Source organism: Arabidopsis thaliana, chromosome 2 (genome assembly GCF_000001735.4).
Source record: "Arabidopsis thaliana chromosome 2, partial sequence".
In the NCBI taxonomy this organism is placed as follows: domain Eukaryota; kingdom Viridiplantae; phylum Streptophyta; class Magnoliopsida; order Brassicales; family Brassicaceae; genus Arabidopsis; species Arabidopsis thaliana.
This window is the reverse complement of record NC_003071.7, coordinates 1,398,736-1,421,923: the sequence shown is the minus strand read 5'-3', so window position 1 is coordinate 1,421,923 and position 23,188 is coordinate 1,398,736. Positions and strand designations below refer to the sequence as shown.

Genomic DNA, 23,188 nt, shown 5'->3' with positions numbered 1-23,188 from the left:
CGCTTCAATCTCTATTATCTTTGCATCACTTTTGTAACTCTTCTAAGCTTTTCTCTCCATCTTCCCGACCACCACAGCAACCCTCCATTAAATCCATCTTTGATTCTCGGAGATCACTTACCCATACCCTTCAACATTGCTTCACTCCGTCGATCTACTCCAATGGCCACTGTCGACGATTTTAACCCCGCCCTAGTGCTAACGAGATCTCTCACTTCCAAATTTGCAGTTCCTCAACCCAAATGGTACCGTCACTCGTCTATCTTGAGTCTCTGGACCACTTTTGTGCCACAACATCCGGTGAAGCTTCATTCCACTCTGATCTTCAACTCGCCGAAGTCCTGCCGCCACAGTCACCAACTCTTCATCGCAGCCACTGAGACACTAGGGTTCCTGTTATTGGGCCTCCCCCATTTCAGCCCATTTCTCTCTTGGCCCATTGTCATAAGTGACGGCCCACCTCCTTTATCCATTAGGCCCAAGTTTTGGCTAAACTTTCCCCTGTTTTTTCTCTGCCAACGTTTGTCTCGATTGCTGAAAATAATTGTTAGATGTCAATTAATCCATAATCAATCATCGTTGCTCTGCTTGTACAAGCCTTCTTTGAGAACCTGGTTATTAGAGTCACCTAGGGATTCTACTCTTTTTTCTAGATCCCTTTATCGAAGCCATTTACAAAGGTTGAGAAAGTGCGGCATTATGATCTCATCACCAAGGTACGGTGATTACCGCAGCTTTCTCACCTTCCAATCTCCGTCTCCTTTGTTCACCGAGTTCTCTCTTGTGAAATCTATCAATTTCAGTGATAAACTCCTTATGCTCATGAAAACCTTGAAGCTCAGGTCTGGTAATCTTCTACTTGTGTTAAACCAAAGACTAACTTTGTGTGACATTCTTAATCTCCATAGTCAAGGACATTATGCGAGAGAGAATCCACCTGTTTTGTTGCAGTTTCATACATATCTCTTGCGAACCCTGGTTATTGCTTCAGCGATTTTTTTGAGTTTGACTACAGACCCTTGCTCCTTCTCAACGTCATTATGTCTTGTGACAATGACCAATCTTCCACTTCCCGGATCGATCGTGGTTGTGTCTCCGATTTACCTTCTTCTCGCATGTGGCATTGTGTTCTACAACTCTTGTCTCCGAGCTAGCATGGTTTTATCATCGGACTATTGTACTTCTATCTTTATTGTTTTTATCTTTGTTGTACTAAACTCTGAGAATGATATTCTCCTAAGCCTTGTACTAAGTTTGAGTGATTAAATGAAAACAAAGTTTTTTGACAAAAAAAAAAAAGACAATTCCAACTCAAAATTTTCATAAATTATTCTAATTTTTTTTTTTTTGGAGTATTCCTTCAGGTCCCATCCCCTTTTGAAAGACCTTTGGACACAGAAATTGTGTTGGATAAAATTAATTTATCCTTCCTCAAAATTACCAGCATTGTGGCATATGCCTAAAACTCATCAGATCCATTTAAATTAAGACCCCAAGTCCTGAAAGTAAACAAATTACATAACAACAAATCCTTAAGAAAAAGATGAATTCTCCGAACATAACCGAAAGTATGATAAAAAAAAGATACTTGAACAGTTAAACACAAATATAATAGTAGATCCTCGTTCACTGACACGAAACATAAAATAAAGCCAAAACCTTTGGTTCGTTTTATTGAAGTAATCTCATAAATGACAATGACTTGTGAACGTGAGCCAACACAACAAAAGAAAATAGAAAGCTTATAAAGAAACTTCGGTTCCACCGAATACATATTTTTAAAAATAATCAAAAAATGCAAACCATGTTCATAAAAAGAACTTATTCGAAACGCACTCACTTATTCGAAAAGAACTTATTGGATGGAGACTCTATTTTAGAGGTGTAGTATGAAAAAAATAAAGTTTAGCTAGTATGAAATTTTCACACAAAACTAGTATGTATATAATATGTACACAAAACTATATATACAAAGTATGTATATGAAACTAATATTATATCTATATAATATGAATGTAATACAAATACAAAAAAAATATGTGTAAGCAAAAGTTCATGGATACGCACAATGTATCCAAAACAAATCAAATAGCAATAACCAAAACAAATCTCACAAGAATATGTATGTTATGTAGTAAGTAATATTCCTAATAACAATGTATGCATAGCACATTCAAAGTCAAACAATAATATCCCTAATAACAAAGTAATAATGTATGTGTAGACTTGTGTGTAGTCATATATTAATAATTATAGTATTGTTTTTGGCACGATGTATCCATATTCAGTCTTTTTATATTGTAATTATGAGCTCGGTCAATAAGTAACACGATACGTCTCGTTTGCCTCAAGAAAAAGATTCGTCTCTGTGTATAAATGAAGACTTGGCCAAGAAAGAAAAAAATCAGATCTCAAAAAATGGTTTCATAACTCTCGTTTTTCTCTTTATCGATTCTTCTTTCGCTCAGTGCCCAATTCAACAGGTATTTTTGTTTGTTTCTCATTTTTTTAAAGCATTTTTATACATAGGATTTTGTTTAGTTTTTGGACAAATCCATTGGCTTTTTACTAAACGTTTTAACATTAATATTAACAACGTAGTTTTCTTAATAATAATAACAGTTTTTCTTTTTCTTTTGGTAAAAAGGTATAAGTATTCGATTTAGTTATAGTTCACTAGTTCAAGCAAACTCATAAAAATATATCCTGAAATCTTCGTACGAGGTAAGTAACTCAAGTCTTTCCTCATCAGGTTTAAACCAATCCTATGAATAGAGGAGGTTGTGGTGGTGGCCCTGGTAGAGGCGGTCGTGGTTTTGGTGGCCGCGGAGGAGGTCCTGGTTTTGGTCCAGGAGGTCCTGGTTTTGGCCCAGGAGGTCCTGGTTTTGGTCCAGGAGGTCCTGGTTTTGGTCCAGGAGGTCCTGGTTTTGGTGGCCGGGGCCCGAGAGGTCCTGGTTTTGGCCCAAGAGGCCCTGGTCCTTGGAGTGGCCCAAGAGGTCCTCGTCCTGGTGGAGGAGGAGGCCCTGGTCCTGGTCCTTGGAGTGGCCCAAGAGGTCCTCGTCCTGGCGGAGGAGGAGGTCCTGGTTCTGGTTGTGGCTCAGGGACAGGCGGCGGAAATCAGGGGCAAGGAGGTGGTTAAACACTAAAACCAGTTTCTTGATTTTCTTGGAATTTTTTTTTTTTGATTCTCTTTTTTTACTGGAGTGACAGGAATGTGGAGAGATGAGCGACCATCAAACAAGATACTGACAATAACAAGTTTCTCCGTGATCAAAGGGAGAGGAGAACCCTACGAATCCTCGGTCTTTGAGGCCGGTGGTTACAAATGGTAAAGAACTACACTTCCACTGTTTTTTTCACTTTTCAGATATATATTTGAGTTTATTTTGATGTGAACATAAAAATGAATCAGGAGATTAGTTTTGTATGTTAATGGTAATCAAAACGATGGTGGAAATAACCATATTTCACTTTACGTGAGGATCGAAGAGACAGAATCTCTTCCAAAAGGCTGGGAAGTCAATGTTGAACTCAAACTCTTTGTCTACAATGGGAAGCAACGCAAGTATTTGATTGTTAAAGGTGTGACTGTAGATTTCAAAGATTTGTCTTAACATTTTCTATGAACCGATGAGTTGATTGTGACTTGCATGTTTTTGCAAAATTGTGGATTGTAGATGGAATAGTGAAACGATACAATGATGCGAAAAAAGAGTGGGGATACGGAAAATTGATTCCTCTTACAACATTCCTTGACACGAACGAAGGTTATCTTGAGCAGGACATTGCTTCTTTTGGTGCTGAGATCTTCAGCGGCACAGCGGTCCAAGTACAAGAGAAAGTCACATTCATATCCAACCCTCCAAACAATGTTTTCACTTGGAAGATACTTCATTTCTCTAACTTGGAAGATAAATTCTATTACTCTGATGATTTTCTTGTTGAAGACCGATATTGGTTAGTTTTTTTTTGGTAACCATATCATTTAGACCTTATTCCGGAAAAAATCATAAAGATTGCACCCATTATGTGAATTTTTTTGCCGTGGTCAAGTATAATAACGGTTTTTGGTTGATGTATAATCAGGAGATTAGGATTTAACCCAAAAGGTACTGGTGATGGAAGATCACAAGCGATCCCAATCTTCCTATATGCTCAAGGCCATAAGCCAAACGCAGTTGCTACAAACACTTGGGGAGCGGTTAATCTGCGGTTAAAGAATCAACGAAGCTCCAACCACGCACAAATATATTGTAAGTACTAACCAAAAATAATAAGTAAAACATGTTAATGTCCACGAGTGTTTGAATAAAGTTAATAGTTGATATAAGTTATTTTTTGTTTCTTGTTTTGCAGCTGCAGCTTGGTACCCTACTCGAAGCGATTATGGTGTGGGAGTTAACACTATCATATCGTTAGCAGAATTCAATGATGCATCGAAAGGGTATTCGGTGAATGATTCCATTATCTTTGAAGCTGAAATGGTGAAGGTCTCTGTGACCAACATTGTTCCCATTTAAATATCTCTATTCTCTACTTTTCTGTCATCGATCAAACAACCTTATGAGTTATGAATAAGGAGACGTTTGATGAGTTTTAATAAGATGAAGTTTAAAATGCATGTGATGTAATCGTTATTTCTTGGTCGGTCTTTCTTTGTTCTGTTTTGTTTTCAATAAAATGAAACTCTATTGCTTTTAAATTTTTGTTGAATGGTAATAGAGCAAGGCTATAAGTTCGGTTGGTATTATGTGTTTAAGGGCCCAAGTATTGTCTATGTATTTATAAGTCATAGACAAAATTTAGTAAAAGAAAAATGAAAAGGAGGAACAAGCTATAAAATTGACTCAGTGATTATTGAACTATATATAATGTAATCACAAGAGCGGTACTAGATTATAGAAAATAAAAAATTAAACGGACCAAAGCATTCTCTAGTATAGAGAAAGAAAACATAATGAAAATAGGAAGGTTAAGAAAATATAATGTGTACGTAGTAAGTATGAAACTATAAGAAAACACTAAAGATAAATATAGACATGGAGACAATTTTTTTTTTTTTGAATCTAATGTTAAATTATATTAAAAAAAAATAACGTTTTTACAACTAGTGCATAAGGACGATTTATTTTCGCGTTGGGAAAGGCGATCCACAACTTGATTTATTTTCCTCGATGTTACTTCATCTTTTGGGCCAAAATCGATAGACACTTAAGGTGTCGATGGCACAGGTGTTCTTGAATCTGTTTCAGATTTTAGAATGACATGTTTTCAAATTCAGAAACACATAACTGCAAATGATCTCAAAAACCACCACAGAAAAAAAAAAACTGAGATAAATCTGAATGTCGGAAGGTCTCTTAGGAATGCCAAGTTTTAGACGCTTCTGCATGCATGAAACAACATTTTCATACTTTCTCATAAAAGTTTAAAAACAAAATGAAAAATGAAAAAACATTTTCATCTTACAATGACATAATTCTGTTCAAAAACTCCAATTTTGCTCCAAAGCATCCATTGACCAGAAATTACTGAATAAAGAACTAAAACATATAGAAACTAAAATCAAAAGTGGTAAAAATCATGACATATGAGTTCGGGGTCTCATGTTCATATATCACCTTTAGTTAGCATCCCAAACAATTAAAGTACCTTCCACGCACGCATGCGTTTGCAAGTGTTGGTAGCAATTGCATATTCTCGAACATAAAGAAAAGGAGAGATGGGTCCATTTGGGAATCATATAAAACTTAGGATGTTGTCTAATTTGTCATTTTATCATTGGTCCTGTGACAAAAATTAATAATCATTGGTCCATTACGTTATCTTCATGTTCGCGTGTGCAATAAGACCTTACCGGATCATAGATTCTACTCCTTTTTAAAAGAATATGAATGGAATATTGTTTTCTCTTAAAACATAACTTTACTATATGATATTTGTAAAATCATGATACGTGTTTTTAATGAAAAGAAACTGTGATATGTTACAAAATGACAATTGCTAAAACAGCATGTTTAGATTTTACATGTTTTACCCATTATATTATTTGCAATTCGCGTAATGCCATTTTATGAAATAGTGTAAGTATTTTTTTAATAAAGTAAACAGCATGCTCTGAGTTAATATGAACAAATAGTATAATTCGTACATTTTGGTTACTTACATTCTACGTTTGCTACTCGGCATCGTAGGAACTTGGAACTGACCAATTAATGCGGTAGGGCTAGTCCATTAAATTTGGAGGCCTAAAGCATGATTTTAAATTGTAACGTTTGTTGGAAACTTAATATTTAATTGACTGACTATCTACTTTACAACTTTCATATAAATTTTGTTCTTTGATATATACAATATGATAATTTCTTGTAAGTTTTGATTTTTAATTATACGAAAACATTTCATTTCTAAATAATTCAAACTATTCTTAATTCTTAAAGTCTTAAAATCAACAAAAAATAAACTATATAGACAAATGAAAAATGTTAGACAAATATTAAATGATTAAAGATAAGGTGTAAAATTAGTAAAATAAATGAGGTGAACATGTATATAAAAGCAACGACAAAAGGGAAATATTGAAACAAACAAGTTTTAATAAACATAATGTTTTGTATATATGTTTATATTTTTCTTTTTAAAAAGAACCCCAAGAGAACATGGAAACAAAAAAAAGAGACCCTAGAATACATAAGTAAGTAGGTGATCGAACCCATGATTGGGAAAGTCAAAAGCTTTCAACCTTTAGCACTATGCTATGATTAAGATTGCAATGGTGGTCCTTAAACTTAAATTTATTGTGGCTCAATGCGAAGTTATTATTTGAAAGCAAGAGTCGGGTTTGAGTTTGACTAGGCAGTCATTAGTAAATTTTACAAAAAGAACGATCTTGGTCATGGGTGTTTTAAGAAAGATTGAGGCGAAATATCAATCTTCGAAGATTTCTCACAAGATTAACGCCCATATTTTAAACATAATTTATCTCCAACAATTTGCCTAATAGTCTGACAGTACATTAGTAAAAAAAGTGGAAGAGAGGAAAGGTGTGCATTATGGTAGTGGCTTAGGGTTTTCTCTTCGAATAAGAAGTCTTGCGCCCCGTATTGTCATAAATGGAGATAAAGTCGAGTTAGAAGAACCCAAATTAACCGCAAGAGATTTTACTTATCGGTGGAGCTTGTTATAGGTGTTATCACATTCTAAACAATCTAGACTTTATCGCCAAATCACTTTTGTGAGGTACTTACCCAGTAAAATGATGTTTGTTTTGTTTGATCCTAACGGAAGAATTTGCTCAAGGATTTGCTCAAGGTCACATATAAGATGGTGAATGGACCCTGATTTGAAAGTGACTTTATTTGAGAGAAAAGAATATACGAGAGTTTTAGGTGAGGGGAAGCTTCTAGTTAAGGGTAAATGTGAAACACCATGATTATAAAACCATTAATATATATATATATATATATATATATATATATATTAGAAACTCTATAAATTAATAATATTAAGACCATAAAATTTTGTTAATTTATACTGATATTAACTTATCCTATAAATTAATTTATCAATTTATAGAAATAATTAAGCAAAATATAATACTATATTCTTTCGATATAGAATAAATATTAATAGTCGATTATTCGGGTGAAAATGAAACATACTCAAAAATTCAGAGTTTTTAGAAGAAATTATGATTTCTGTCTATAATGTTGGTAAAGAAGTTGAAAACGACAATGTGAATCTTTTGGAAATAGTGACACGTAAGAACTCTTCACAACTTTTGGATGCATGTCGAGAAGACAACACCAAAAATTTGATGCAATAAAGAATATTATAGATGGACTTCAACAAGATTCTTATTTTAAGAAAAGACAAACAACACTAGATCATATCATACTAGATTATCTTAAAAAGTATGCTTAAGATTTGCGATAATTAATTTATGATATCGTTGAGACCATGTTTTTACATAGAGATTTCAAAAAAATTATTATCTTATTATCGTATCGATTTTGATTATTTTTTACATTGGCCTAACTTGGGACCGACATAATTTATTAATTTATCGTATTTATATTATTAATTTATGGAGTTTCTACTGTATATATATAGCTAACACAACCAACACTAAAATTGTTACCTGTTAAAAATAAATTTTAAACATTTTCATACAAAAAATTTGAACAATTTAAATGGCTTCAAAGCTACAACATCGTTTGAAAACCGTAAACAAAAATTTTAATCCAGATAAATGACATGTCGATGGTTTCATTGCCTCATTTGGGCTGATATAATATTCCTGAAACAACCCGACCCATTTTTTTTTAAACATAATTAAATATTTTCATAAATATCTAATTAAACCAACCAATAAAGCAACAATTAAACCGCAAGTCAAAAATACTATTTTATGAATAAATAAATAATTCAACCAACAAAACCAAGAATGACTAACAATCGTAACACAACCCTAACCGGTTTCAATAACCAAAACATAACAATAAACCAAACGAGTTCCTAGATCATCCTCTCTTCCTTACCATGATTCCACGATCACACTTTAGCTGAACCACAAGCATCTCAGCTGCTTTGATCTCAACAGTCACAACAGTCCCTCTCTCAGAGACCTGCATCAACAATACATTGAGATGCGTAAGTATTATCATAAATACTTAGTGAGGCGATCCTCCCATCTACGAGCTATACACACAAGCAAATAAAAGGGTATAATCACAAATACAACACAAACAAACCAGTCATCGAACAATTCACTCAAAACACATTTACCACACATACATATCATCATACAAAACAAAACATACAACCCAATCGCTCAGATAAGCTCATGGTCACGCACTCACCTTAACAAATTGATTCTAACAACAATTAAACACAGGAGAGACTCTCCTTGCGTCTGAAACAGTTCAGAAACGTCCTACAACATGTCACAACCAAAAGCAACCTTTGAAGCAAACTGGACATGAAAAACAAAAACAAACAGTCTCAAAGACGAACCCTAAAATACAAACTACCCGTTAACTATTAAATCCCTCTGGGGAAACGCTATCCTTAGACGTCAAAAAGCTCCCACAAAAACTCTTGCCGATCGGAAACAAGATGAGACTACGATCGCAGTTACAATCCCCGCTGCTCCTAATTCGCGTCTGAGAAAACATGTCTCACGAAACTGAGAATAACTCAACCAATTTTAATCCAAAACCACTTCTGTAAACTGGAGAATAACAATAAAAAAACTTGGGAATAACCCTACCAAATTTCGTTACCTTTGACAACGATTTGATTTGTCGAAAACATTTCCTCCAAAACCCTAACAATTCTAGTTTTTCTCCTTCTCTCTCTTTTTCTCCTTTATAAAACGAAAAATGGCTAAATAAAACCCTAATTTCGAGTTTTCTTCTTTTACAGGCACACTCTAAGGTTTCCAATTAATCCAATCGATTAAACCGGACAATTTAAATACAAATCCTAACCGATTTTCCGGTTCACGGGCGTTACAATTACTTACATGCATCACAAAAAAAGCATGAATAACGATTTATCCAGTGAGAACGTTCATTTCTGCCATCTCAACATGAATTATTTACTGCCTAAACCAGCCAAATAGTTTTTTTTTTTATAGAAACCCATTTACAAACTAAATTATAAAATAGAAGTCACAAATATAAATTTGGGGTTTGAACTTGGGATAATGCCAACTGTAATCGACCTCTCCACCACACCGAAATTTCAAAAACTTATGCTTTTAACGTCTTAATATATGTTTGTGTTTCAAGCATCATTTCATGAGCTTTAGCCTAGAATCGGCTTTGATTCCCGCCCATTTGATATCAAGATAGTTAACTAACAGTTTCCATCAACCGATACAATCAAATCACAGTCTCATGCTTAAAACACACATAATCACATAATCAGTCTCATGTCAATGTTCATATAATCTTATGCACCTATATTCACGACCAGAACCTTCGAGAATTTAACTCATCATATATTGTCACTGTGACCCTCGAATATATAATTTGAAAACTTTCTGCCTGCTCAACAATCCATGCTCATGTGCAACATTAATCCCTTATCTATGTTGATATATCATGGTTTTTACGATTTCTAACCATGATATCGGTATTAATTTTAGAGTTTTCTAATCTTTTTTATGTCTTTTAATTTTGAGTCTTTATAGGTACATGTACGCTTTGACGAACATTGGAGCAAAATAGAATTATTTGGAGCATTGTAGCTGAGAAGAACAATTTGGAGTGTCCAAGATGTGTTGGTGTCGATCAAGATTGCATTGGTCACGCTCAATACTCGTCGCCAACACAAGTCTCCCACGTTTTTACAAAGTTTTGAAGAATTTCAAACTTTCCAAAATGTTTTTATTATTGGCAAACCAAGTCTCTGACGTTTTTGTTGAATATATTTAGGATTTTTAAGGTCCTTGTTTAGACCTATGCTTTATTTTGGTACTAGATTGGAGAGAAAAATCAGACTCTTTCAGAGATGATTCACAACTCCCTTACTCTATCTCTTACTCTTTTAATGTAATTTATTCGAATTATGATTTTGTTTCTCCTTGATCATGTCTAAGTAATTTACTTGTTAGATTTAGGAAATTCTATAGTTTGAATGAATTTCTAAATTAAACATTTGGTAGGATAATCTTATAGTTCTTTACCTAGATTTTGTTTACTCACTAGATATAGATTGATAACCTAGAATCTAGTTCATATGATCATTAGTTGACACGAGAGTGCACTAAATTTCCTAAAATAATCTTAGGTGAGCAAACTTACTATTCTCGGAGAAATATGGATTTTGTGAACAATCAAACCTGAACTTTAATGCTGGTTTAGTTTTAAGAATTCAAAGACAAGCGTTGGGATTCTCACTATTATAAATAGTTAATCAATACAATTGAGAGTTAATTTATTATAATTTCGTGATTTGAGTTCAAGAACGGGTCTTAAATAAACTCTTAGCTATTGTTTGATTTATAATTCTGATTTACTAAAACTAAGTCTAGCTTCTCCGTCAATTGAATCTACAACAAATTTACTTTATTTGCAATCTTTAATTTTCATATTTTCTTGTTTAGGTTAACTTTGATAACCATAAAGTTTATTGAATGAACTAGAGCGATTTGTAGAATTCGACCTTAAATTACTATAACGATCTCTTATTTAAAATAGTGTTTTTTAGACAATTTGAACCATATCATATGTTATCGTAACCCTCGAACCTATGGTTCAACTCTACTCAGTCATCGACCTCGAACCCATAGTTCGACATAAACCTGTCATCATGCTACATGCTTGATCATCGGGATGTTTAGACATGTTATACGTATAGTATAAACCTGAGCTGAATTGATTCACATAACCTAAATTACATGTGTGTTAAGAGATTTGTCTGAGGTGAGAATTTGCAAACATGTATTATTTTTGAATTATTAAATATGAAGATAAATATACCTAAATATTATCTAATCTGTATAATAATAACAATCAGAATAAATATATTTTATGTTTGTGTCTTTTCATATAAAAGTTTATAAAATGTATTTTTTATGTCCAATCTGAATAAATCTTTTCCTTTCAAGCAATTTTACAATAGAAAAATATGTTTGATTGCTAAAAAAAAAAAAAAAAAAAAAAAACCTTTTTAGTGTAGTACTTGTCTAATATTATTAGTCTATCAATATAATACTACTAGTATACCAACACTAATACTTTTCTCAATTTTCTTGTCAAACTAGATTTTAACCCGTGATATACCGTGGAAACAATTTATTTTCTTAAAGTTAGTATATATAAAAGTTTGCAAATTATATCTATCTATAAAATAATTTTATTTTATAGTTTACAATTCTTATTAAGTAACGTCCTGCCAAACCCGTCCTCTAAAAAAACTTCTTTATTTTAATAATGTTGATTTTATTTATGATATGTTTATGAATCATTATCTAAATATTTTGTAATTTTGTAATAATTAATTGCTATCAAATATCTCTACGGTTTGCTGCTTATAATCGAATTGTTATAGTCATAAAAAAAGCAATATCAAAAATGATAATTTTGTAGTGTTTAAATCATATTAAATATTTTGCAATATCAAAAATGATAATTTTGTACTATTTAGTAACTAATCGTATAGTTAATGCAAAGAGATTTTGAGAAAGTAGTTAAATGCAAACATTTAATTCAAAGATTTACTTTCTAATTATCAAAAAAAATTATTAAATGTCAGTGACAGCCACTGTAAATAAGTCTCAACTTGAAGATTTATTTTACAAAGTGGCTGCAAAAATGTATATGTAGAAACTAATACTTTGCTGAATTAACGGAGACAAATATAATATTATGTTAAATAGTTTGCCATTTAGGACGTTTCTACTTATTAGTCTTCCATTACTTTTTTTTTTTTGAACAACTATTAGTCTTCCATTATTTAAATACGTTTTTCTTTTATCAAAGTCATACTTAATACGTTTTTCCTTTTTTTTGTCAAAGCTAATACTTTTTCTTTTCAGGATTTGACTTAAATTTGATCGTAAATTTTTAGCAGAAAATAAATTTACTCTAGCTAAATTAATAGTTATATATTTAAAAATAATATTAAACCAAAACAAAATCAGAAAAACTTAAGTTTAAACTTAAAACACATCAAAATATAAATAGCTTTGTAAAACCGTTAAAAAGGAAAGAAAATCAGAAAAACCAATGTGAAACCAATATGTAATTTGGTATTAGTTAGATTTATATTTATATAGCAATTCAACTCTTAAATAACATTTTAGTTAGTAATGTTTTTTTGCAATGTTTGAAAAAAAAAAAAAATGTTTTGCAGTGTTTGAAAATCTAGAAGGTCCCAAGCAAAACAATTTTTATCAAATCGCTGAGAAAAATTGGAAACTCAGTCTAGCCGGTCCAAATCAGACAAAATCTCTCAAATCGGTTAATTTCTGATTTAAAATTTTATATTTTCTAATGCTTAAGAGACGTATACTGTAGTACTTGGGATTTTGGATTTAATTCATCATCTTTTCGACCTTCAAGCTTGTCGTTTATTTTTGACAATTTTCAGTTTGAACTCTATGAAATTTTGATTTTCTTCTAACTCAAAATCAAATTAATTAATTACATTGCTAGTTTTTTTAGTTTTCAAAGTGAATGGAATATAATTAGTAATACATATGACTAAACATATCAAAACTAATTTAATAAGTTTATAAAACCTAAGTTCCAACTAGTCGTTTTACGCGCTTTGATATCTATCAAACTTTGAGTTATCGCCTAGCAATATTTTGAAAATGACTTACCCTAGAACAACTAATATCTTTACTCATCTAATTTTCCAAATTTTCCTTGTAACTTGATGCTGTAATCCTCTATTTTAACGTATCTATCGTTGTGACATTTCCCTATTTTCTTATACTACTCAGAAGATGTATCAATTGAATACAATTTTCTGACGAAAAAATATTTTCTTTTATATCGGCTCTTTGAAGTTCTAATTTATATCGATTGACAAAAAAAAAAAAAAAAAAAAATTTTATACATAGTTTTTCCTCTCTAAGTATATAGAAGACAATGATAAGATTAGGACCAACAAACAGGTCATAAATTATCAGTTTTTCTGCCAAATATAGCATCAATAGAAACTCCATTATTGGGACGCAATGTGACCACTTGAGCATCTTATCATTTTTATTTCAAAACCACCTTATTACACTGAGCTTCCCTTTTTTCAGCAACAAATTAATGTCAAATCAATTATTAAAAATACAATATAAATTCTGGGAGAATAACAAGTATTTATTAGTCATTACACATAAAAAACCGTATTTTGGTGTTTCGTAGAAAGTGATATCATACTAGTCTATAATGTGTTTCACAAAAAAAAAAAAAAAACTTATATCAAAATCAAAATTTCATGTTCTTGAAAAGATTTCAATATATTTTTTTTTTTTGTCAATCGATATTAATATAGACTCAAACGACCCTACCCCAAAAGATATTGTAATTTCAATATTTTATTAACATAAAAGATCGCACACGGTACAACCAAAATAGTTTTCGAAACCAATAAAAAAGGAAATAAAAACCGATTCTTTTTTTTTGCAATCCCATTATAAAGGAGCAACGCACAAGCCACAAGTAAAAAGTGAAAGTCCAACAAAGATACAAAGAAGAAGAGAGAAGAAGAAGAAGAATGAAGCTAACACATAACTTCTCGTTTCTTCTTCTTCTTCTTCTTGTTCACATGAGCTCGAAACACATTCTTGCTTCTAAAGATGTACATTCATTACATTACCCATTTACACTATAACAATCTTTTTTTCATTTCACATTCTTTATCAACCATTTCTCTTTGTGTGATTTCAGTCGTCTTCATATGTGGTGTACTTCGGAGCTCACTCTCATGTCGGAGAGATAACAGAAGATGCCATGGATCGAGTCAAAGAAACTCACTACGACTTTCTTGGTTCCTTCACTGGAAGGTTCTCTTAAACAAAACAACTCATTAAAAACTTATTTAATATGTGAAACCATTTTCACTGACTTAAGTCTTGATAATGTGAAACCAGCCGTGAGAGAGCCACAGACGCCATTTTCTACTCATACACAAAGCACATCAACGGATTCGCTGCTCATCTAGACCACGACCTTGCTTATGAAATCTCCAGTAAGTATACAAACATAACCATTTTATCTTCTTCTCTCTTTGTGCTTCACAAGATTTGACTCTTTTCTCTTTTCTTGATTATTCCTCAAGAACACCCTGAAGTTGTGTCTGTCTTCCCAAACAAAGCTTTAAAGCTTCACACGACTCGATCATGGGACTTTTTGGGTTTGGAACATAACTCTTACGTTCCTTCCTCTTCCATTTGGAGAAAGGCTAGGTTCGGAGAAGATACCATTATTGCAAATCTCGATACAGGTTCGTTTTCTCATCTTTTTTTTTTTTTTTATCTCTCTTTGTAATTTATATTTCTTTATTTCTTGGTCAACCTTTGCAACTTTGAGAGCCTTGAGATGGGTTTTTGGGAAGATACGTACCTACTTTTAAAACTATATATTTCCCAAACTTGCATTACAAGAAATATATATATTCGTTGTGTAGATTAGATTAGCTAGTAGTTAAGATCTCTAGATGTCAGCAAGAATCAAATCGGCCATATATATATGCAAGCATGTGCGCATATGCATATTCATTAATATGCATATTCACTTCTCTTAACTAGATAGACTTATGGCATTTCTTATCTTTAATATTCTATACGTTGACTGCATCGTATAGTTTGACTTGAATCATAAACACTAAATCTTTATAAGTTGTATTATTTATACCAAATTCTGTAGTAAATACTTTTCTTTCAAAAGTAGTTACGAAAACGAATTAAATAAACATTTATCGAGATAATAAATATATCAAAAAGCACCTTCCATATAAATTACAGAATTTTTGTTTTTGGAATAGAAAAGTTGGTGAATAATTCATCGTACAATTAAGGTGTTTTTGGCACCATGCATTTTTCTTTTAACATAAATTTAATGCATTTACTGCAGGTAACTTCACTAGTAGTAGATATGAGTAATGTGTATTCTATATTAATTTAGTATTCATGAGTTATGACTTATGGACTAATAACTTAAATTTTCAAAAAAATCGTAAAAGTATAAATACCAAGTGGATAGTCTAGTGGCTTAGTATCCTTTAGTGAAGATTGTGCTATATACAGAATGTACTCTAGTTTGAACCTTCTTTATTAGGAATGTATTTATCACAGGCTGGTCCTGGCCGAAAAAGAAGACTACGGGTCTAAAAGTTCCAAAATTTCCTCAATAATCAAAGAAACTCTTGCAATGCTCTTTATACTTGAAGCTGTAACAGATCTTAACCATTCTTGTAGATGATGATGAACCAACTTTTAAACATGATAATCTAATTCGAGATTTTGTAATGTATTTTCGTAATTCTTCGGTTTCAGCTAGATGATGTCAAGTGATTAATAAAAAGAAAAAGTTTGTATTGGGTTAATAGTTATTGGTGTTTTTAGTTCGAATTTCTTTTTCTTTCTCATAAAATCTTGGGACTTAGGATGATAAAGTTGGGATATACTTGAGAACTAGAACTTTTCATACCCTTCCTTTGAATAATATAATATTGATTCAGAAAAGCAATAGAAGTTGCCACAACTAAAATGATTGGTTCATTTGGTTGTCTGATTATGAGACACCATTATGTATTTTTATTTTTAGATTTTAGTAACTTAAACCCACTTACTATCTTTGTATTAATAAGAATATGTTGTTGATTATAATTTCATAAACTAATATTTTAAAATTTGATTGTGTATGTGTAAAAAGGTGTGTGGCCAGAATCAAAGAGCTTTAGAGATGAAGGCTTGGGACCAATTCCTTCAAGATGGAAGGGAATATGTCAAAACCAAAAAGATGCCACTTTCCATTGCAATAGGTTCGTTTTCTCTCTTTTACAATTTTTATTCTTTCAAATTTGGTGTTCAATCATTTTCACGTTAAGTAATTATCATAAGATACAAACAAATTCTGGAATTATCTGTTCTCATTTCTTAGGAGTTGACACATTCACACACCTAGTGGTGGAATTATGTGTATTTGTTTCAAATAGAATCGAATTTACAATTTTTCATCAACAAAAAGAAGACACGTGTTGTAACAAGTCATATCTATTTTGAGTTTGAGTTCCCTATTTCAACATCCGTGGGTTTGTTTTAGGTACAAAAAGAAAAGTATGACTCATTTTTTGGAACTTTTGATAATCTATTGATGGGTTGTAGTAAATTTTAGAGTGATTGGACTATACAACTATACTTTAAAAAACATATCTATAAATTATCACTTATTTTAAAAAATAGTCAGAAAATAATTGATTCTAAATTATTTATAAACATAAATTTCAATATTAAATAGCATGTTTTGTTAAGTAAATCATTTAAATAAATAGCATATTATTCAATGAAAAATTACTCAATTCCATGTGTTTTTGTTTTCCATTATTTACATAATTAACACTTACACTATAGTTATCTATACAACTGACCTTATGTTTCGTATCCCACTTTACCTACTTATGTAGAATCTTTTTTTTATCTTACACATTTTTATTCTGGACTTTCTTTTTAACCTTTTTTATCTGTTTTCTTGGCAAAAGATAGAACTGGAATCTCAAAAAGAAACAAAAAAGATATTCATTTATGATTCCCTGTAATTACAAGGCAAAAACTAAAATGATACCCTGTAATATATTCTTCTATGAGAATATGCACAAAATAGTCAAATTTTATCGATACTTAAGAAAATAACCATATGCTATAGTACTTTGTCGGAAACAAGTCGGAGAGTGTGTGAAATTACGTAAATGTCTTTCATAACATATTTTTCTCTCGAATTACATGTGATAGCATAATATATCTCTTTTATCGTATTTTTGTTTGTATTGCATGTCATTTATAAAAAGCACATGAGATTTCTGGAAAAATATATTATATTCAGTTTAATATTTCTTGTTATCATGTTACTTTGTAGTAATATACGTTTTTTAGTTAATATCACATGAATTTTATTTTATTTTGAAAATTCTTATTTTGTAATATTACACGGTTTCTGTTAAAATCACATGTGAATTCTTTAGAAAAAGACTTCATACAGATTTGTTTTTCATAACAATGTTTTTTCTTAAAAAACCACTATGTAACAATGATTTTTCTTAAAATAACACGATATATTTTTTTAAATATCATGTCTTTTAGTTAAATATAACATGTGAAATTTAAATGTTACATGCTATTTTGTAAAACCTCACACAAGTGTCTCGCCTACTGTTGAACTTGCAACAAACGAAGGATTGTTTTGTCATTTCACCTCGTTTGATAATGTGAGTTCATGACTAATTTGCAACAAAAACCTTTCTCTCTGCTATTTTACGTTGTGTTTTTTTGGCTATTTAGTAATATTATCCTTCTTTTATTTATGATAGAACCCTGTAAAATACTTTGTAAACTAAAAACACTTATTACTAGCTAGTTGCTAATTGCTATAGTGAAAACTTATAAAAACATTTTTAAAGTAAAACTTGTAAAAACGTTTTTAAAGTAAAACTTGTACTAATTTGCATGTAGCCTAAACTCTTTTTTTGTTTGGTTTAATAATTTACAGTTTTACACTAACTTGTTAAGCTAACACACGTGAATGAAGGAAACTGATAGGAGCAAGGTACTTCAACAAGGGCTACGCAGCCGCCGTAGGACATCTCAACTCAAGCTTCGACTCTCCACGTGATCTCGACGGCCATGGCTCCCACACTCTCTCCACCGCCGCCGGAGATTTTGTTCCTGGAGTCAGCATCTTCGGCCAAGGCAACGGCACGGCCAAAGGTGGCTCCCCTCGCGCCAGAGTGGCCGCGTACAAAGTCTGCTGGCCGCCAGTCAAAGGCAACGAATGCTACGACGCAGACGTCCTCGCTGCTTTCGACGCTGCCATACACGACGGAGCTGACGTCATATCCGTCTCTCTAGGCGGCGAGCCTACCTCGTTTTTTAACGACAGTGTCGCTATTGGTTCCTTTCACGCCGCTAAGAAGCGGATCGTGGTTGTTTGCTCTGCCGGAAACTCTGGACCGGCAGATAGTACGGTTTCTAATGTCGCGCCATGGCAGATTACCGTTGGTGCTAGCACCATGGACCGTGAGTTTGCTAGCAATCTTGTTCTCGGTAATGGAAAACATTACAAGGTTAGATATTAAGTCCAAGAATATGGATCATATCTCTATCTCAAATCTTGAAAATGAATTCTTGAAATTGAGCTTGAATCTTTTTCATTCGTAGGGACAAAGCTTGTCATCCACGGCATTGCCACATGCTAAGTTCTATCCAATTATGGCATCTGTAAATGCAAAAGCTAAGAACGCTTCAGCTTTGGATGCGTGAGTTTGGCTAATCTCCTTACTTAATTACGCCAAATGTTTTATGTTAATTGTTAATTTTGAATCTCTCTCTTTGTTGTAGACAATTATGCAAACTTGGATCGCTTGACCCTATAAAGACAAAGGGAAAGATATTAGTGTGTCTCAGAGGGCAGAACGGGAGGGTGGAAAAGGGTCGGGCCGTGGCTTTAGGGGGTGGCATAGGGATGGTTCTTGAGAACACTTATGTCACCGGGAATGATTTACTCGCTGACCCGCATGTCCTTCCAGCCACACAGCTCACTTCTAAGGATAGTTTTGCTGTGTCAAGATATATCAGCCAAACCAAGTAGGATTCTTGATTCACACTTTACCTAAACTTGTTTCAAGTTCTGAAAGAAAACTTTATTTTTTGATGTAGGAAGCCGATTGCACACATTACTCCTTCAAGGACAGATTTGGGACTAAAACCAGCGCCTGTAATGGCTTCATTTTCTTCAAAAGGTCCAAGCATAGTGGCTCCTCAGATTCTGAAGCCTGACATAACTGCTCCTGGTGTGAGTGTGATCGCTGCCTACACTGGAGCAGTCTCTCCAACAAACGAACAGTTTGATCCTCGACGACTTCTGTTCAATGCTATTTCAGGAACCTCTATGTCTTGTCCTCATATCTCTGGCATTGCGGGTCTTCTCAAAACTCGTTATCCTTCTTGGAGCCCCGCAGCTATCCGCTCTGCCATCATGACTACCGGTAAGAATGTATTTCGATTCTAGAGCTTACACATTGTTGACAAAATTGAAGTTTAATTCTATTTTACCACTTAAAACACATTAACATCTACTGGTCCTGGACTTATAACCAAATCTTGTTTCTTCCATGGCCATGTTCTGTTTTCTTAGTTTTAGGTTGGAAATATTGGAATGAGTTTTCTTGAATCTTACAGTTTTTTCACACTTTGTGTTTCCCTTTCAGCAACAATAATGGATGACATTCCTGGACCTATCCAAAATGCAACCAACATGAAGGCAACACCTTTCAGTTTTGGGGCAGGACACGTCCAACCAAATTTAGCTGTGAATCCCGGTCTCGTATACGATTTAGGCATCAAGGATTACCTCAACTTCTTATGCTCACTTGGATACAATGCATCACAAATCTCTGTATTCTCGGGCAACAACTTTACTTGTTCAAGCCCTAAAATCAGTCTTGTTAACCTCAACTATCCTTCCATCACAGTTCCAAACTTAACATCAAGCAAAGTCACCGTTTCAAGGACTGTTAAAAACGTTGGACGACCTTCGATGTATACCGTCAAGGTGAATAACCCACAGGGTGTTTATGTCGCGGTGAAGCCAACGAGCTTGAATTTCACCAAAGTTGGAGAGCAAAAGACGTTTAAAGTGATCCTTGTGAAAAGTAAGGGAAATGTGGCTAAGGGCTATGTGTTTGGAGAATTGGTTTGGTCAGACAAGAAGCATCGTGTGAGAAGTCCCATTGTGGTGAAGCTCTAACTTTGAATTTGAGTGCCAATTATGATATTTGATCTATGAAGTTTAGTTGCCTATATGTTTGAATTTAAGGCTTACAAAGAATGGTGTAATGTTGTGCTGATCATATAAAATAATACCTAGACTAGCACCCGTGCTACAACACAGGTTTCTAGTTCTTATTACTGATATAACGTTACCGCTTGGTATAAAGGACAATGGAGACATTACAGTTGTGAAAAAGTGGTGGAACCAACTCTTTAAACCTAAGTTAATGGTCTTCCAACAGTAGACCATCTTGTCTAATGCCTTTGTATTTTTAATAGATTTCATTCTAAAAAAGACAAAAAAAAAAAGAAAAAAAAAGAATGGATCCAATGTTGTAGCACCTCCAACACAAGTCTAGAGCTGGGACTGATCCAAACATGACTTGTTCCAAACGTCACCATATTTTGATGTCCAACATTTAACCAGATTAAAGGCTTGCAAATCCATGTAGTCGCCAAGATACCGACGCTGCACAACAGATTAAAAAAAACATGGTTCTTGGATGATAGAAAAAATAATCAATGATAGTAAAAACATGGTTCTTAGTAGTAAATATACCTCTTTATGGTAGCAATTATTCTTTGTGTGTAGTAATATTAGCTTCTTTAAATCAGGTGAGTTTTGTAACACTCTTTCTATACCAGAAATAACATACTTAGAGACCCTTGTGTCAAGAGTCAAAGACTTAACCTTAAACATCGGAAAAGGAACACCACGAAGCTCGTCAGTAGATAACATCTAACAGAAAGATATTGAAAACCGTGATCAGTACCATGCATATATATATATATATATAACATAGAAGAAAACGTTCATATACTTAAAAAAACAATCAACGGATAATAAAACTAATCCATCTACCTTAAGCAAATTTACCCCAAAAGTAAGCTTCTCCACGTTGTGCAACTTTTCTAACATCTTTAGAACCATGACTTGAAGAGAATCAACCTCGATTGTTTTTGAAAGTGAGCCAGTGCAGATGTTCAATCTAGCTTCGACTAAAGACGAGACATCGACTAAAATACATGGTAAATGAGATTTTCTCAATATGAGACAATGGATATATGGTGCAACAATCTGGAGTTGCTCCTTAGTGTCGCAGTTTATTTCTAATGTTCTCAGACGCATTGATTTGCTGAGATCAAGAATCTTGAGTGCCTTGCAGGAACACAACTTTAACTTCTCAAGAATCGGACTGCCAGATAGAATCTTAGCCATGGATTCATCAGAAAGACTAGAACTATCCAAGTACAACTTCCGCAGAGATGTCCAAGACACTGAGCCTCTAGGAACCATCATATCACAAGGGCTTAATTTAAGGTTGAGTTGCTTAACAGAGGAATTGATGTAGAAAAAATCAGGAAACTTATACTCATCATGATTCCATAAATCCAGGGACAGATTCTCCACGTTACGGGACATGACTAACTCGATCCACCTGTTGATGTGGTGGGGAATATTGTTCATCACGCTGGTATGGAGGTGAAACGCAACCATCTTTTGAGCTGTGTAACGTGTTAGATTTTCGTTAAGAGAAGGAGACTCCAAATTACAATTCTCAAAAGAAAGAGACGGTGTTTCGCACCATACATGCCTCCATCGTTTGACAAGAGGGAAGTTCTGATGGCGAACTTGGTCGGCATAAAGGAGAGTATATCTTGTAGGATCACATCAGGTAAAGAGCTTATTAGGTCTAGTGCTTCTTTGCTTATCCGGCTGCGGCTATGGTTTTGACGACGGTAGCTGTGCCTGTGAGTAGGGGCTCTTACAGAGTCGGTGCCGCTGTCGTTGGCCATCTTGAACTTGCGTGATTTTTTTCTTAGGGTTTATTATCAACGAATGGTAATGTTTTTAGAGAAAACAAAATTTCTTTTTTATATCCTAGTAAGTATACAAAAAAAAGGAAACATGTTATAAATAGAGAAAGAGATAGAGGAAATGAGTGTGATATTCCATTGAGATAAAGGGTTCTTTATATAAGAGTACAAGGAAAGGGTAAAACCCTAGAAACATTTAGATGATGGGCTTAGATGATGGGCCTTATAATGGGCATCCATCTTTATTCATAACACTCCCCCTGATGACCATTATAGTATCATAATTCGTAAAGTATTTGAAATGCTGCCTCATTAAAAACCTTACCAGGAAAACCCAATGGGAAAAACCATGGTTAAGGGAAAAAGAGTGCAACATACAATTACTCCCCCTTATGAGTATATTCGTCGAGATCTTTGAGACGGCGTAATCCGATACGATAGACTAACTTCTTAAAAGTAGCAGTAGGTAGCGCCTTGGTGAATAAGTCAGACAGATTATCATTCGAACGGATCTGTAGAACTCGTACATCGCCGCTCTTTTGTAGATCGTGTGTGAAGAAGAATTTTGGTAGGATGTGCTTTGTTCTATCGCCTTTGATGTATCCGTCTTTGAGTTGTGCGATGCATGCTGCATTGTCTTCGTACATAATTGTTGGAGTCTTTTTTCTGCATACATACCACAGTCTTCTTGTATATGGTGAACTATGGATCTTAGCCATACACACTCGCGGCTAGCTTCATGAATTGGTAAAATCTCTACATGATTAAACAGTATTTGAGAATAAGTCTGCCAATTCTTCTCTTGAACAAATTTCTGGATAAAGTACAACGCCATTCTTCTGCTGCTCATGAATCTTTTAGATGATTCATCTT

The 23,188-nt window shown here is 33.4% G+C and overlaps 2 protein-coding genes, 2 long non-coding RNA genes and 2 pseudogenes across 13 annotated transcripts; 2 read left to right on the top strand and 4 right to left on the bottom strand.

The window, feature by feature from the left end:
- Positions 1–55: 55 nt before the first annotated feature.
- AT2G04735 lies at positions 56–383 on the bottom strand. The gene has a single exon (NR_140032.1). It is a non-coding gene; the product is annotated as an other RNA (long non-coding RNA).
- A 1,919-nt stretch (positions 384–2,302) lies between these two features.
- On the top strand, positions 2,303–4,746 carry AT2G04170 (TRAF-like family protein). 7 transcript variants are annotated; one of them, NM_001335218.1, is made up of 9 exons: positions 2,336–2,483; positions 2,753–2,855; positions 2,919–2,996; positions 3,054–3,131; positions 3,211–3,328; positions 3,413–3,582; positions 3,678–3,957; positions 4,087–4,253; positions 4,357–4,746. In NM_001335218.1, exons 2-9 carry the CDS (start codon positions 2,768–2,770, stop codon positions 4,518–4,520), a joined length of 1,143 nt encoding a protein of 380 aa, NP_001324072.1. In that variant the 5' UTR covers positions 2,336–2,483; positions 2,753–2,767; the 3' UTR covers positions 4,521–4,746. The 7 variants fall into 7 exon arrangements, with proteins under 7 accessions (NP_001154493.1, NP_001324072.1, NP_001324073.1 ...); NM_001036241.3 differs by having other exon boundaries at positions 2,407–2,483; positions 2,753–3,131; positions 4,357–4,742; NM_001124791.1 differs by lacking the exons at positions 2,336–2,483; positions 2,753–2,855 and having other exon boundaries at positions 2,904–2,996; positions 4,357–4,742.
- Positions 4,747–14,096: 9,350 nt separating this feature from the next.
- AIR3 (Subtilisin-like serine endopeptidase family protein) lies at positions 14,097–20,656 on the top strand. Its single transcript, NM_126453.5, has 10 exons — positions 14,097–14,313; positions 14,403–14,518; positions 14,606–14,703; positions 14,794–14,958; positions 16,389–16,497; positions 18,258–18,792; positions 18,887–18,984; positions 19,067–19,312; positions 19,385–19,713; positions 19,936–20,656. Exons 1-10 carry the CDS (start codon positions 14,230–14,232, stop codon positions 20,472–20,474), a joined length of 2,319 nt encoding a protein of 772 aa, NP_565309.2. The 5' UTR covers positions 14,097–14,229; the 3' UTR covers positions 20,475–20,656.
- Positions 14,989–18,118, bottom strand: AT2G04725. 2 transcript variants are annotated; one of them, NR_140031.1, is made up of 1 exon: positions 14,989–15,346. It is a non-coding gene; the product is annotated as an other RNA (long non-coding RNA). The 2 variants fall into 2 exon arrangements; NR_140030.1 differs by lacking the exon at positions 14,989–15,346 and adding an exon at positions 17,709–18,118.
- On the bottom strand, positions 20,642–21,880 carry AT2G04150 (annotated as a pseudogene). Its single transcript has one exon.
- Positions 21,881–22,695: 815 nt separating this feature from the next.
- Positions 22,696–22,977, bottom strand: AT2G04140 (annotated as a pseudogene; the record flags this gene model as incomplete). The annotated part of the gene is made up of 1 exon: positions 22,696–22,977.
- Between the last annotated feature and the right edge of the window lie 211 nt (positions 22,978–23,188).